This window comes from Syzygium oleosum, unplaced genomic scaffold (assembly GCF_021117445.2).
Source record: "Syzygium oleosum isolate NSW1041296 unplaced genomic scaffold, Sole_v2.1 Sole_v2.27, whole genome shotgun sequence".
Taxonomy (NCBI): Eukaryota; Viridiplantae; Streptophyta; class Magnoliopsida; order Myrtales; family Myrtaceae; genus Syzygium; species Syzygium oleosum.
Window position 1 is genome coordinate 2129696 of NW_026607511.1, and position 12187 is coordinate 2141882.

The following is a 12187-nucleotide window of genomic DNA, read 5'->3' on the forward strand; positions in this document are numbered from 1 at the left end:
AAAATATATTGAGGTGAGGTAAGTGATGTCACAGGAATAAAAAAATGCATTAGTAATCCTAAAATTTATTGAAAGTGCAATTAAATTTCAAAATATTCAGAAAGTGCGATCAAATTTTAAAATATGAAAAATCAGTATAATTAAATCGCTCAGTCAATTTTATCTAATTGATTAACGAAAAATATCGACGCGACTGTTTTACTAATTTCTTAAAGCACGTGACACTAATGTGACGTCCATCAAGCACCATTTCAGGAAAAAAAATTATAATAAAGAAAAAAGGACAAAAAACTATAAAAAGAAGAAAAAACAATTAGTTCATAAAAAACGAAGGAGTCTTACTGTGTATATCTTCTTCGCTTTATCGACTAAATCAATTTGAATCATTAATAATGATTATTCAATAGTTAGACCTTCACGAAATAAGCACTGTTCATGTTCTTCAGAACGTTAAATAAAACTAATTCTTTTTAAAAGTTCATCTTCTCTTTACGTTAAATAGAACTAATTATTTGTTGTTGCAATTTTTGGTGGGTAAGGGAAACCAATTTAGGGTGCGTTTGTTTCACGGAAAACGTAACGTTTTTGAAAAATATTTTCCGAGAAATTAACTTTTAGGAAAATTGTTAGTTTTCCTTTATTTGGTGATATGTGATTGAAAAGGTTTTATGGTGTTTGGATCTCATTTGAAAAATGATTTCAAAATGCATTTGTTTTGCCAACCCGAGCTTGTGCCTGTCGTCGAGGCCAACGACCAGCAGAGGGCGGAAGAAGGAAAAAAGAAAAAGAAAGACAAGAAAAAAAAAGAAAAGAATAAAATAGTAACAATTCAATATGAGCAATTCCTGAAAGTGTTTTCACTTTTTAAGATTAGGGAATTCACTTTTCTAATTTTAGACAAGAATGTTTTTCTTGATCGGAAAGTGTTTTTGGTTGACTTATTATTTTCGGCGAACCAAATGGATGAAAGTACGGAAAACGGATTCCTGGAAAACAATTTCCCTTGAACAAACACACCCTTAGTGTTCATCTTCTTCGTTCATTCTCTATTTATTTATTTTTTTGGTAATACATTCTCTTTTTTTATTCATCAGCTGCAAACAAGTTGCCGAGATCATCGACTCCATGGAAACATATAGACGAATAGAAGAGAAAGGCTTACCATGGTGGCGACGAAGAGGGAGACAGATGGGATTTGGAGGCAACCATGTCCATGAGCTTGAAGAAGTTTGGAAGCTGGAGCGACTATAAAGCTTAGAAGTTGGAGCAGCCACGGTTGAGCTCGACGAAACTCAAGCGGCCATGGTGGGGAGTTGATCCGTCAAACCAGTGGGTCGGGTCAGATCAGGTCGAAAAATGATCGAATCCAAATTGACTCATTTAATCCATTTTGACTAATTTTCATGTAATATAAATCTAGTAACTCATACCCGACCCAACTCATATTTCTAAAATATTTATATATTTAACAAAATCTAAAAAAACTTATGCGCAAATTCATGTAAGAGCACGGATTGAGGGAGTGCGAGATCGAATGAGGGCTAAAGAGAGTGAGGAAAGAGTTATAGAGGTGAGTTGGGTCTAAGAAAATTATGAACCTATTTAACACCCATAACATTTTGAGCTTCACCATTCTCAACCCATTCATGACCTATTTCTAGAATATAATTAGCTTGTTTAACAACCCAGCCTATCAAATATAGGTTAAGAAATATGTCCATGAACCATTTTAACAGGTTTAGTTGGGGGCCATAGTCAAGCTCTATGAAGCTGGAGCAGCCATGGCCACGAGCGCCTCCTTTCTGCTTTTCTTTATAACTTATTTTAAATTTTTTTTCTAAAATGGCTGACGTGGTTGATACAGCCCCTCTCCTTTTGAAAAATTCAAAAAACAATTCCGTTAATCAAAGTGAACAAATTTAATAGATAGATTTGAAATTACTAATTTGATAAGTTGTAGGACTTTATTGCACTTTTTTAAAGTTTTAGGATTTCAACTGTAATTTTGTAGTATGGACTTCTGTTGCAATTATCCCTTAAAAAAGGATAAGTCATCTTATTTGGAAGGATCATTATCAGTTGTAATACTAGTTAATTGTATTTTGGGAGTTAAAACCACGTCAATATGAGCAATGCATGTGATTTTCCATCGGTGAAAGTATATTTTCATATCATTTTGTGTAGGAAATCTTTCTTTTACCGTTAATTGCCGTAAAAAAATGAAAATCAATAGAGAAAAATTGAGAGGAAACTAAATTAGAAGGAAATAATAAATCAGCTAAAATACTAAAAAGATCAGCACAATCATTGATAACAGTAAAAGGATTTTTTGCTTCTTTTTTAGCTTTTCTTCGATTATAATTAGCGTTTTCAATCTAAAATTATTTATCGTTTTGCATATTTATAATAAAGAAATTGTTCACTTTTGCATTGGTTCTCGCGGCTATCTATGGAGATCTTTTAAGACCGAGGTTGATTTTGTGCAACGGTCAAAAGTTCGAGAGCCAACATGACATGGTTCATCTTTTCGATTAAAAAATTCTTCCGCCTCCATCCAGAGCCATCTGAGCCAACTTCCGTACTTCCCCATAGTCGCCACCGGTGGAGCACTTCTATTGCCTTCGTTTGTGAAAATTCACAATAACTTGCTCGTGAAAGCTCCGATTGAGGCGATTCTCAAGACATTGGAAAGCTAACGAATCATGTCGATCCGTCAAAGCCTTAGTTTGTCTGACTTCATTTATATTGAAATGGTTAAAAGTCGCAATATCTAGAGATCCGGTCGTCTAATTTGATAAATTGTGTGCCATTGAAAAGCTCTTACAGTGTGCAACTAAATTGTACTATTCGACCGTACGAGCGATGCGAGTGGGAGATGGGAGGTGTGAGCAGTCGACATAGTGAAAATGAAAATTTGCATGAAAAATAAGGAAAATTTTGAAAGCTTTGTGAGATCAAGAGAAGGTGAGATTTTCAAAATTTCTCCAAGTTTTTCATTTCTGCCCTTTCTCTAATTTCCCAAACGAGCATAATGATTCCAATCTTCAGCAGAGAGGGTCTTTTAAGAACAACATTTACTTTGGTTTTCAAAGAAAAATATTAATAATAATAAAAAGGTAGAAAGGTAAAGCAGAGATGAAAGCGACGATGCGTCTGCTCTTTGCTCTTCCTCTTTCTTCTTTCTTACGTCTTCAAGCCATTTGTCTGTCACAAATTACAATGCCCGAGGAAAGTTTGGCGTGTACGAAAACGCAGCATTGGATGTTCTTATGTCAAATATATTGAGGTGAGGTAAGTGACATCACAGAAAAAAAAATGCATTAATAATCCTAAAATTTATTAAAAGTACAATTAAATTTCAAAATATTCGGAAACTGCGATCAAATTTTAAAATATGAAAAATTAGTATAATTAAATCGCTTAATCAATTTATTTTAACTGACTAACGAAAAATATTGACGCGACTTTTTTACTAATTTCTTAAAACATGTGATACTAATGTGGTGTCCGTCAAGCACCACTTCAGAAAAAAAAATTATAATAAAGAAAAAAGGACAAAAAACTATAAAAAAGAAAAAAAAAATTAGTTCATAAAAAATGGAGGAGTTTTACTGTGTATCTTCTTCACTTCATCGACTAAATCAATTTGAATCATTAATAATGATTAGTCAATAGTTTTTTTTTTGCACGAAAATGATTATTCAATAGTTAGACCTTCACGAAATAATCACTGTTCATGTTCTTCAGAACGTTAAATAAAACTAATTCTTTTCAAAAGTTCATCTTCTCTTTACGTTAAATAGAACTAATTATTTGTTGTTGCAATTTTTTGTGGGCAAGGGAAACCAATTCAGGGTGCGCTTGTTTCACGGAAAACGCAACGATTTTGAAAAATATTTTCAAAAAAATTAATTTTCAGGAAAAATGGTTAGTTTTCCTTTATCTGGTGATACGTGATCCAAAAAGTTTTCTAGTATTTGGATCTCGTTTGAAAAATAATTTCAAAATGCATTTGCTTCGCCAACCCGCGCTTGTGGCCTGTCGCCGAGGCCAGCGACTGGCGGAGGGAGGAGGAAGGAAAAAGAAAAAGAAAGAAAAGAAAAGAATAAAATAGTAACAAATTCAATATGAGCAAATCCTGAAAGTGTTTTCACTTTCTTAGATTAGGAAATTCACTTTCTTAGGCTCCGTTCGTTTGCCGGAAAATATTCTCCTTTTGGAAAATATTTTCCCGAAAGTCATTTTTCTTAAAAATGTTTTCCTGGAACACAATTTTCTGGTGTTCGGCTAAAATTTGAAAAAGTTTCGGAAAATATTTTCTGGTGTTCGGCAACCGCCGATCCGGCGGCGTCCGGTGACCGGCGGCGGCAACCGGCAACCGGCGGCGGCCGGCGGCGGTGACCGGCAATCCACTTCCTCTCCCACGGAAAACATTTTCCCTCCCATGGGCAATTTTGCCTTCACTTTGGGGGAAAATGATTTCCTCAAAACAATGAAGGATTTGGGGGTGGGGACGGAAAACATTTTCCGCCCCCGAACACCGGAAAACGCGGAAAATGTTTTCCGGAAAAATATTTTTCCGGAAACGAACACAGCCTTAATTTTATACAAGAACGTTCTCTTTGACCGGAAAGTGTTTTCGGTTGACTTATCATTTTCGGCGAACCAAACGGGTGAAAGCCCGAAAAACGGATTCTCGAAAAACACTTTTCTTTAAACAAACACACCCTTAGTGTTCATCTTCTTCGTTCATTCTCTATTTATTATTTTTTTGGAAATACTTTCTCCTTTTTTATTCATCAGCTGCAAACAAGTTGCCGAGAGCATCGACTCCATGCAAACATATATAGACGAACAGAAGAGAAAGGCTTACCATGGTTGCGACGAAGAGGAGACAGATGGGATTTGGAGGCAACCATGTCCTTGAGCTTGAAGAAGTTTGGAAGCTGGAGCGACTATAAAGCTTAGAAGTTGGAGCGGCCACGGTTGAGCTCGACGAAACTCAAGCGGCCATGGTGGGGAGTTGATCCGTCAAACCAGTGGCTCGAGTCAGATTGGGTCGAAAATGATCGAATCCAAATTGACTCGTTTAACCCATTTTTGATTAATTTTCATGTAATATAAATCTAGTGACTCATAGCCGATCCAATCCATATTTTTAAAACATTTCTATATTTAACCAAATCTAAAAAAACTCATGCGCAAATTCAGGTGAAAGCATAGATTGAGTGAGCGCGAGATTGAATGAGGGCTAGAGAGAGTGAAGAGAGAGCCATAGAAGTGGGTTGGATCTAAGAAAATTGTGAACCCATTTTACATCCACAACATTTTGAGCTTCACCATTCTCAACCCATTCATGACCCATTTCCAGAATATAATTAGCTCGTTTAACAATCCAGCCTATTAAATATGGGTTAAGAAATATGCCCATTAACCATTTTAACAGATCTAGTAGAGGGCCATAGTCAAGCTCTATGAAGCTAGAGCAGCCATGGCCGCGAGCACCTTTATATTTGACGTGCGCCTCCTTTCAGTTTTCCTTTTTGCCATGGCCGCGCACGCCTCCTTTATGTTTTTCTTTATTACTTCTTTTAATTTTTTTTTCTAAAATGGTTGACGTGGTTGATATAGCCCCTCTCCTTTCGAAAAATTAAAAAAACAATTCCGTTAATCAAAGTGAACAAATTTAATAGATAGATTTAAAATCACTAATTTGATAAGTTGTGGAACTTTATTGCACTTTTTAAAAGTTTCAGGATTTCAACCGTAATTTTGTGGTATGGACTTCTGTTGCGATTATCCCTTAAAAAAGGATAAGTCGTCTTATTTGGAAGGATCATTATCAGTTGTGATACTAGTTAATTGTATTTTGAGAGTTAAAACCACATCAATACGAGCAATGCATGTGATTTTCAAGTGGTGAAAGTATATTTTCATATCATTTTGTGTAGGAAATCTTTCTTTTACCGTTAATTGCCGTAAAAAATGAAAACCAATACAGAAAAATGAGAGGAAACTAAATTATAAGGAAATAATAAATCAACTAAAATACTAAAAAGATCAGCACAAACATTGATAACAGTAAAAGGATTTTTTGCTTCTTTTTTAGCTTTTCTTCGATTATAATTAGCGCTTTCAATCTAAAATTATTTACCGTTTTGCATATTCTAATAAAGAAATTGTTCACTTTTGCATTGGTTCTCGCGGCTATCTATGGAGATCTTTTAAGACCGAGGTTGATTTTGTGCAACGGTCAAAAGTTCAAGAGCCAACATGACATGGTTCATCTTTTCGATTAAAAGATTCTTCCTCCTCCGTCCAGAGCCATCTGAGCCAACTTCCGTACTTCCCCATAGTCGCCACCGGTGGAGCACTTCTATTGCCATAGTTTGTGAAAATTCACAATAACTTGCTCGTGAAAGCTCCGATTGAGGCGATTCTCAAGACATTGGAAAGCTAACGAATCATGTCGATCCGTCAAAGCCTTAGTTTGTCTGACTTCATTTATATTGAAATGGTTAAAAGTCGCAATATCTAGAGATCCGGTCATCTAATTTGATAAACTGTGTGCCACTGGAAAGCTCTTACAGTGTGCAACTAAATTGTACTATTCGACCGTACGAGCAATGCGAGTGGGAGGTGTGAGCAGTCGACATAGTGAAAATGAAAATTTGCATGAAAAATAAGGAAAAATTTGAAAGCTTTGTGAGATCAAGAGAAGGTGAGATTTTCAAAATTTCTCCCCTTTCTCTAATTTCCCAAACGAGCATAATGATTCCAATCTTCAGTAGAGAGGATCTTGTACGGACAACATTTACTTTGGTTTTCAAAGAAAAATAATAATAATAAAAAAAGGTGGAAAGGTAAAGCAGAGATGAAAGTGACGATGCGTCTGCTCTTTGCTCTTCCTCTTTCGTCTTTCTTACGTCTTCAAGCCATCGTCTGTCACAAATTACAATGCCCGAGGAAGTTTGGCGTGTAGGAAAACGCAGCAATGGAAGTTCTTATGTCAAATATATTGAGGTGAGGTAAGTGATATCACAGAATAAAAAAATGTATTAGTAATCCTAAAATTTATTCAAAGTGCAATTAAATTTCAAAATATTTAGAAAGTGCGATCAAATTTTAAAATATGAAAAATTAGTATAATTAAATCGCTCAGTCAATTGATTCTAACTGATTAACGAAAAATATTGACGCGACTTTTTTACTAATTTCTTAAAACATGTGATACTAATGTGGTGTCCGTCAAGCACCACTTCAGAAAAAAAAATTATAATAAAGAAAAAAGGACAAAAAACTATAAAAAAGAAAAAACAATTAGTTCATAAAAAATGGAGGAGTTTTACTGTGTATCTTCTTCACTTCATCGACTAAATCAATTTGAATCATTAATAATGATTATTCAATAGTTTTTTTTTGCACGAAAATGATTATTCAATAGTTAGACCTTCACGAAATAATCACTGTTCATGTTCTTCAGAACGTTAAATAAAACTAATTCTTTTGAAAAGTTCATCTTCTCTTTACGTTAAATAGAACTAATTATTTGTTGTTGCAATTTTTTGTGGGCAAGGGAAACCAATTCAGGGTGCGTTTGTTTCACGGAAAACGCAACGTTTTTGAAAAATATTTTCCAAAAAATTAATTTTCAGGAAAAATGGTTAGTTTTCCTTTATCTGGTGATACGTGATCCAAAAAGTTTTCTAGTGTTTGGATCTCGTTTGAAAAATAATTTCAAAATGCATTTGTTTCGCCAACCCGCGCTTGTGGCCTGTCGCCGAGGCCAGCGACTGGCGGAGGGAGGAAGAAGGAAAAAGAAAAAGAAAGAAAAGAAAAGAATAAAATAGTAACAAATTCAATATGAGCAAATCCTGAAAGTGTTTTCACTTTCTTAGATTAGGAAATTCACTTTCTTAGGCTCCGTTCGTTTGCCGAAAAATATTCTCCTTTTGGAAAATATTTTCCCGGAAGTCATTTTCCTGAAAAATGTTTTCCTAGATCACAATTTTCTGGTGTTCGGCTAAAATTTGAAAAAGTTTTGGAAAATATTTTCTGGTGTTCGGCGACCGCCGATCCCGGCTGGCGGCGACCGGGCGGCCGGCGACCGGCGGCGGTCGGCGGCGGCGGCCGGTGGCGGTGACCGGTGATCCACTTCCTCTCCCACGGAAAACATTTTCCCTCCCATGGGAAATTTTGCCTTCACTTTGGGGGAAAATGATTTCCTCTTTGTGAAAAGAGGAAATCATTTTCCTCAAAACAATGAAGGATTTGGGGGTGGGGAAGGAAAATGTTTTCCCACGGAAAACATTTTCCGCCCCCGAACACCGGAAAACGCGGAAAATATTTTCCGGAAAAATATTTTTCCGGAAACAAACGCAGCCTTAATTTTATACAAGAACGTTCTCTTTGACCGGAAAGTGTTTTCGGTTGACTTATCAATTTCAGCGAACCAAACGGGTGAAAACCCGAAAAACGGATTCTCGAAAACACTTTTCTTTAAACAAACACACCCTTAGTGTTCATCTTCTTCGTTCATTCTCTATTTATTATTTTTTTGGTAATGCATTCTCTTTTTTTATTCATCAGCTGCAAACAAGTTGCCGAGAGCATCGACTCCATGCAAACATATATAGACGAATGGAAGAGAAAGGCTTACCATGGTTGCGACGAAGAGGAGAGACATGGGATTTGGAGGCAACCATATCCATGAGCTTGAAGAAGTTTGGAAGCTGGAGGTAGGGGTGTCAATGGGTCGGGTAGGGTCGGGTTTTCATGATACCCGACCCGACCCAAATATTGGACATATGTGTTCGACCCGACCCGAGACAAGACCCGAACAAGATAAAGCTACACGATCGGGCCGGGTCATGCGGGGCGGGTCGGGGTGGGTTTTGTGTTTCAAACAATGAATTCAGAGATAGAGATAGAGAGAGAGAGGCCATTGTTGCGGATCCCGAATTCATCATCTTCCCTGCAGCACCCCGTGCATCACCGCCCCAACATAAGCGATTCAACCGCCGCCGCGGCATCGCCGCCTTCTGCGCCCGTCGTCCCAGCATCGTTGCTGCCGCAGCAGGAGGACTCCGCGTCGTCGACGAGCCCGCCACCACCGCCGCCGCAGGCGTCGCCTTCAGCCTCGTCTTCTTCGTAAGATTCACGAAAGCTCTTCCCACCCTCTCTCTCTCTCTCTAGCGCTCTCTTTCTCTCTCCTCTGTTTCGCAATCTCCGTTCGCTGTTCGCATTTTGGAAGGAGGAGGAGGAGGGAGGGAGGAAGGTTTTGAGATGGCGGATCAGCTCACCGACGACCAGATCTCCGAGTTCAAGGAGGCCTTCAGCTTGTTCGACAAGGACGGCGATGGTTCGCTTCCCTTCCTCCCCCCTCCCTCCCCTCTCCCCGTCTCTCTCTCTCTCTATCTCGCGCGTGGTTTCTCTCGCTCTCCATGATCTGTACGTATGCTTCTGTATGTGTCCGCACGCGTAGGGGGCCGCGCGTCCGCCGGCGACGGCGGTGTCCGCCGCTCGCTCGCGTCGCCTGTAGGTTTTGAGTGTTGGATTTGGTCCTCGCCGGTCGCTCGCTTCCTCCGGCTTTTGACTCGGTAGGCCTTTTTGAGTTTTTGCGATTCTCTTCTGAGTGCGGTGGAGATGGCGTGCGTTCTCGCGGTAGGGCGGCGATGGGGTCTGCGGAGAGGTCGGAATCGGAGGAGGCGAGCTGGATGACAAAGTCGCGGCGGGAGGGGGAGAGGCGGACGACGAGGGGCTCGGGGGAGCCGAGGAAGGGGTGGCAGTCGGGGAGGGGGCGGAGGCCGGAGGCGCGGGGGACGGGGGAGTCGGGGGCGAGGAGGAGGCGGTCGAGGTGGACGAAGTGCATTTGAAGTGATCGAGGGTTTTGGTTATTGTTTGGGTTGGGCTTGGGTACCCAAGCCCAATAGATCCAAATAATACCAAATTCTTTTTATTGTTACCCAAACAAATTAAGATCTAATCCGACCTAATAAGAAAATTTCGTGTTCGGGTCGAGTTGGTTCGTGTTTCGATTCGGGTATCGTGTTTGGTTTTGACACCCCTAGCTGGAGGGACTATAAGCTTAGAAGTCGGAGTGGCCACAGTTGAGCTTGACGAAACTCAAGCAGCCATGGTGGGGAGTTGAACCGTCAAACCAATGAGTCAGGTCAGATCGGGTCGAAAATGATCCGATCCAAATTGACTCATTTAATTCATTTTTGATTAATTTTCACGTAATATAAATCTAGTGACTCATACCCGACCCAACTCATATTTAAAAAACATTCCTATATTTAACAAAATCTAAAAAAACCCGTGAGCAAATTCAGGTAAGAGCATGGATTGAGTGATCGCAAGATCAAATGAGGGCTAGAGAAAGTGAAAAGAGAGTCATAGAGGTGGGTTGGGTCTAAGAAAGTTGTAAACCCATTTAATACCTATAATATGTTGAGCTTCATTCTCAACCCATTCATGATCCATTTCCAAAATATAATTAGCTCGTTTAACAACCCAACTTATTAAATATGGGTTAAGAAATAAGCCCATGAACCATTTTAACAGATCTAGTCGGGGGCCATAGTCAAGCTCTATGAAGCTGGAGCAGCCATGGCCGCGAGCACCTTTTTATTTGACGTGCGCCTCCTTTCAGTTTTCCTTTTCGCCATGGCCACGCTCGCCTCCTTTATGTTTTTCTTTATAACTTCTTTTAATTTTTTTTCTAAAATGGCTGATGTGGTTGATACAGCCCCTCTCCTTTCGAAAAATTAAAAAACAATTCCGTTAATCAAAGTGAACAAATTTAACAGATAGATTTGAAATCACTAATTTGATAAGTTGTGAGACTTTATTGCACTTTTTAAAAGTTTTAGGATTTCAAATGTAATTTTGTAGTGTGGACTTCTGTTGCGATTATCCCTTAAAAAAGGATAAGTCATCTTATTTGGAAGGATCATTATCAGTTGTGATACTAGTTAATTGTATTTCGAGAGTTAAAAACACGTCAATATGAGCAATGCATGTGATTTTCAAGTGGTGAAAGTATATTTTCATATCATTTTGTGTAGGAAATCGTTCTTTTACCCTTAATTACCGTAAAAAATGAAAATCAATACAGAAAATTGAGAGGAAACTAAATTATAAGGAAATAATAAATCAACTAAACTACTACAAATATCGGCACAAACATTAATAACAGTAAAAGGATTTTTGCTTCTTTTTTAGTTTTTCTTTGATTATAATTAGCCGTTTTAATCTAAAATTATTTATCGTTTTGCATATTATAATAAAGAAATTATTCACTTTTGCGTTGGTTCTCGCGGCTATCTATGGAGATCTTTTAAGACCGAGGTTGATTTTGTGTAACGGTCAAAAGTTTAAGAGCCAACATGACATGGTTCATCTTTTCGATTAAAAAAAAAACACGGTTCAACTTAAAATTTCGAGAGTGCGGTGTAATTTCTTCGAAATGTTATATAAAGTTTTGGGAAAATGACACAAATAATTTTTGAACTTTGATCGAACGTGCAATATTATCCATGAACTTTTAATTTGTTCAACGTGATTTATGAATTATTAGTAAATATTTAATGTAAACATAAAAATGTTCAATTCTATCATTCAGTTAATTCAAGAGTGGAAAAAATATTCGGTGGCTACGTATTATCATATCGGCAGTTTATATGGATGTATTTTTTCACTCACATCCACTCGCAAGTGAACATGCAACCACAATACCATGTCAGCAGCCGATATGAAATTAATTAAAAAAAAATTGACTTTTTTTCTCTCTCTTCTTCCTCCTCCATCCTGAGTCGTCTGTGCCAACTTCCGTGATTCCCCATAGTCGCCATTGGTGGAGCACTTCCACCACCGTCGGTCACCGGCAGAGTTATGAGCGCCAAGTAGTCCTGCGCGTCCAAGCCAAGCCACCCCTTCCGTCGTCACTCACGGTCGTCCTACTTGTTGCCCCGTCCAGATCCGGCCTCGCCCATGGCTCGCCGGTGACACTGCCGGTCCAAATGTTGAGTTGCTACTCCACATCTAGCTTGCAAACTTCCATATCTGGAGCTAGCAACGGTGGCTCCTCCATGGTCGCGAGTGACGATGGAGAGGATGGGGTGATTTGGCTTGGACGATCGACGCCAACGAGCAAAGGAGCTAACTTTCCGGGCAACGATGCAAG

General features: G+C 38.6%; 1 protein-coding gene across 1 annotated transcript; it reads left to right on the forward strand.

Annotated features, from left to right (window-relative positions):
• The first annotated feature begins 9285 nt into the window (after nt 1-9285).
• On the forward strand, nt 9286-9880 carry LOC115667521 (calmodulin-like). The gene is made up of 3 exons (XM_030589087.1): nt 9286-9361; nt 9485-9537; nt 9668-9880. Exons 1-3 carry the CDS (start codon nt 9286-9288, stop codon nt 9878-9880), a joined length of 342 nt encoding a protein of 113 aa, XP_030444947.1.
• The last annotated feature ends 2307 nt before the right edge of the window (nt 9881-12187 follow it).

Bases quoted from the DNA above. Each gene is read 5' to 3' on its own strand.
- LOC115667521 (XM_030589087.1), top strand. From the start codon at position 9,286: ATGGCGGATCAGCTCACCGACGACCAGATCTCCGAGTTCAAGGAGGCC. The intron at 9,362-9,484 runs GTTCGCTTCCCT...CCGCACGCGTAG, and splicing joins GTTCGACAAGGACGGCGATG to GGGGCCGCGCGTCCGCCGGC. The intron at 9,538-9,667 runs GTAGGTTTTGAG...TTCTCGCGGTAG, and splicing joins GCCGCTCGCTCGCGTCGCCT to GGCGGCGATGGGGTCTGCGG.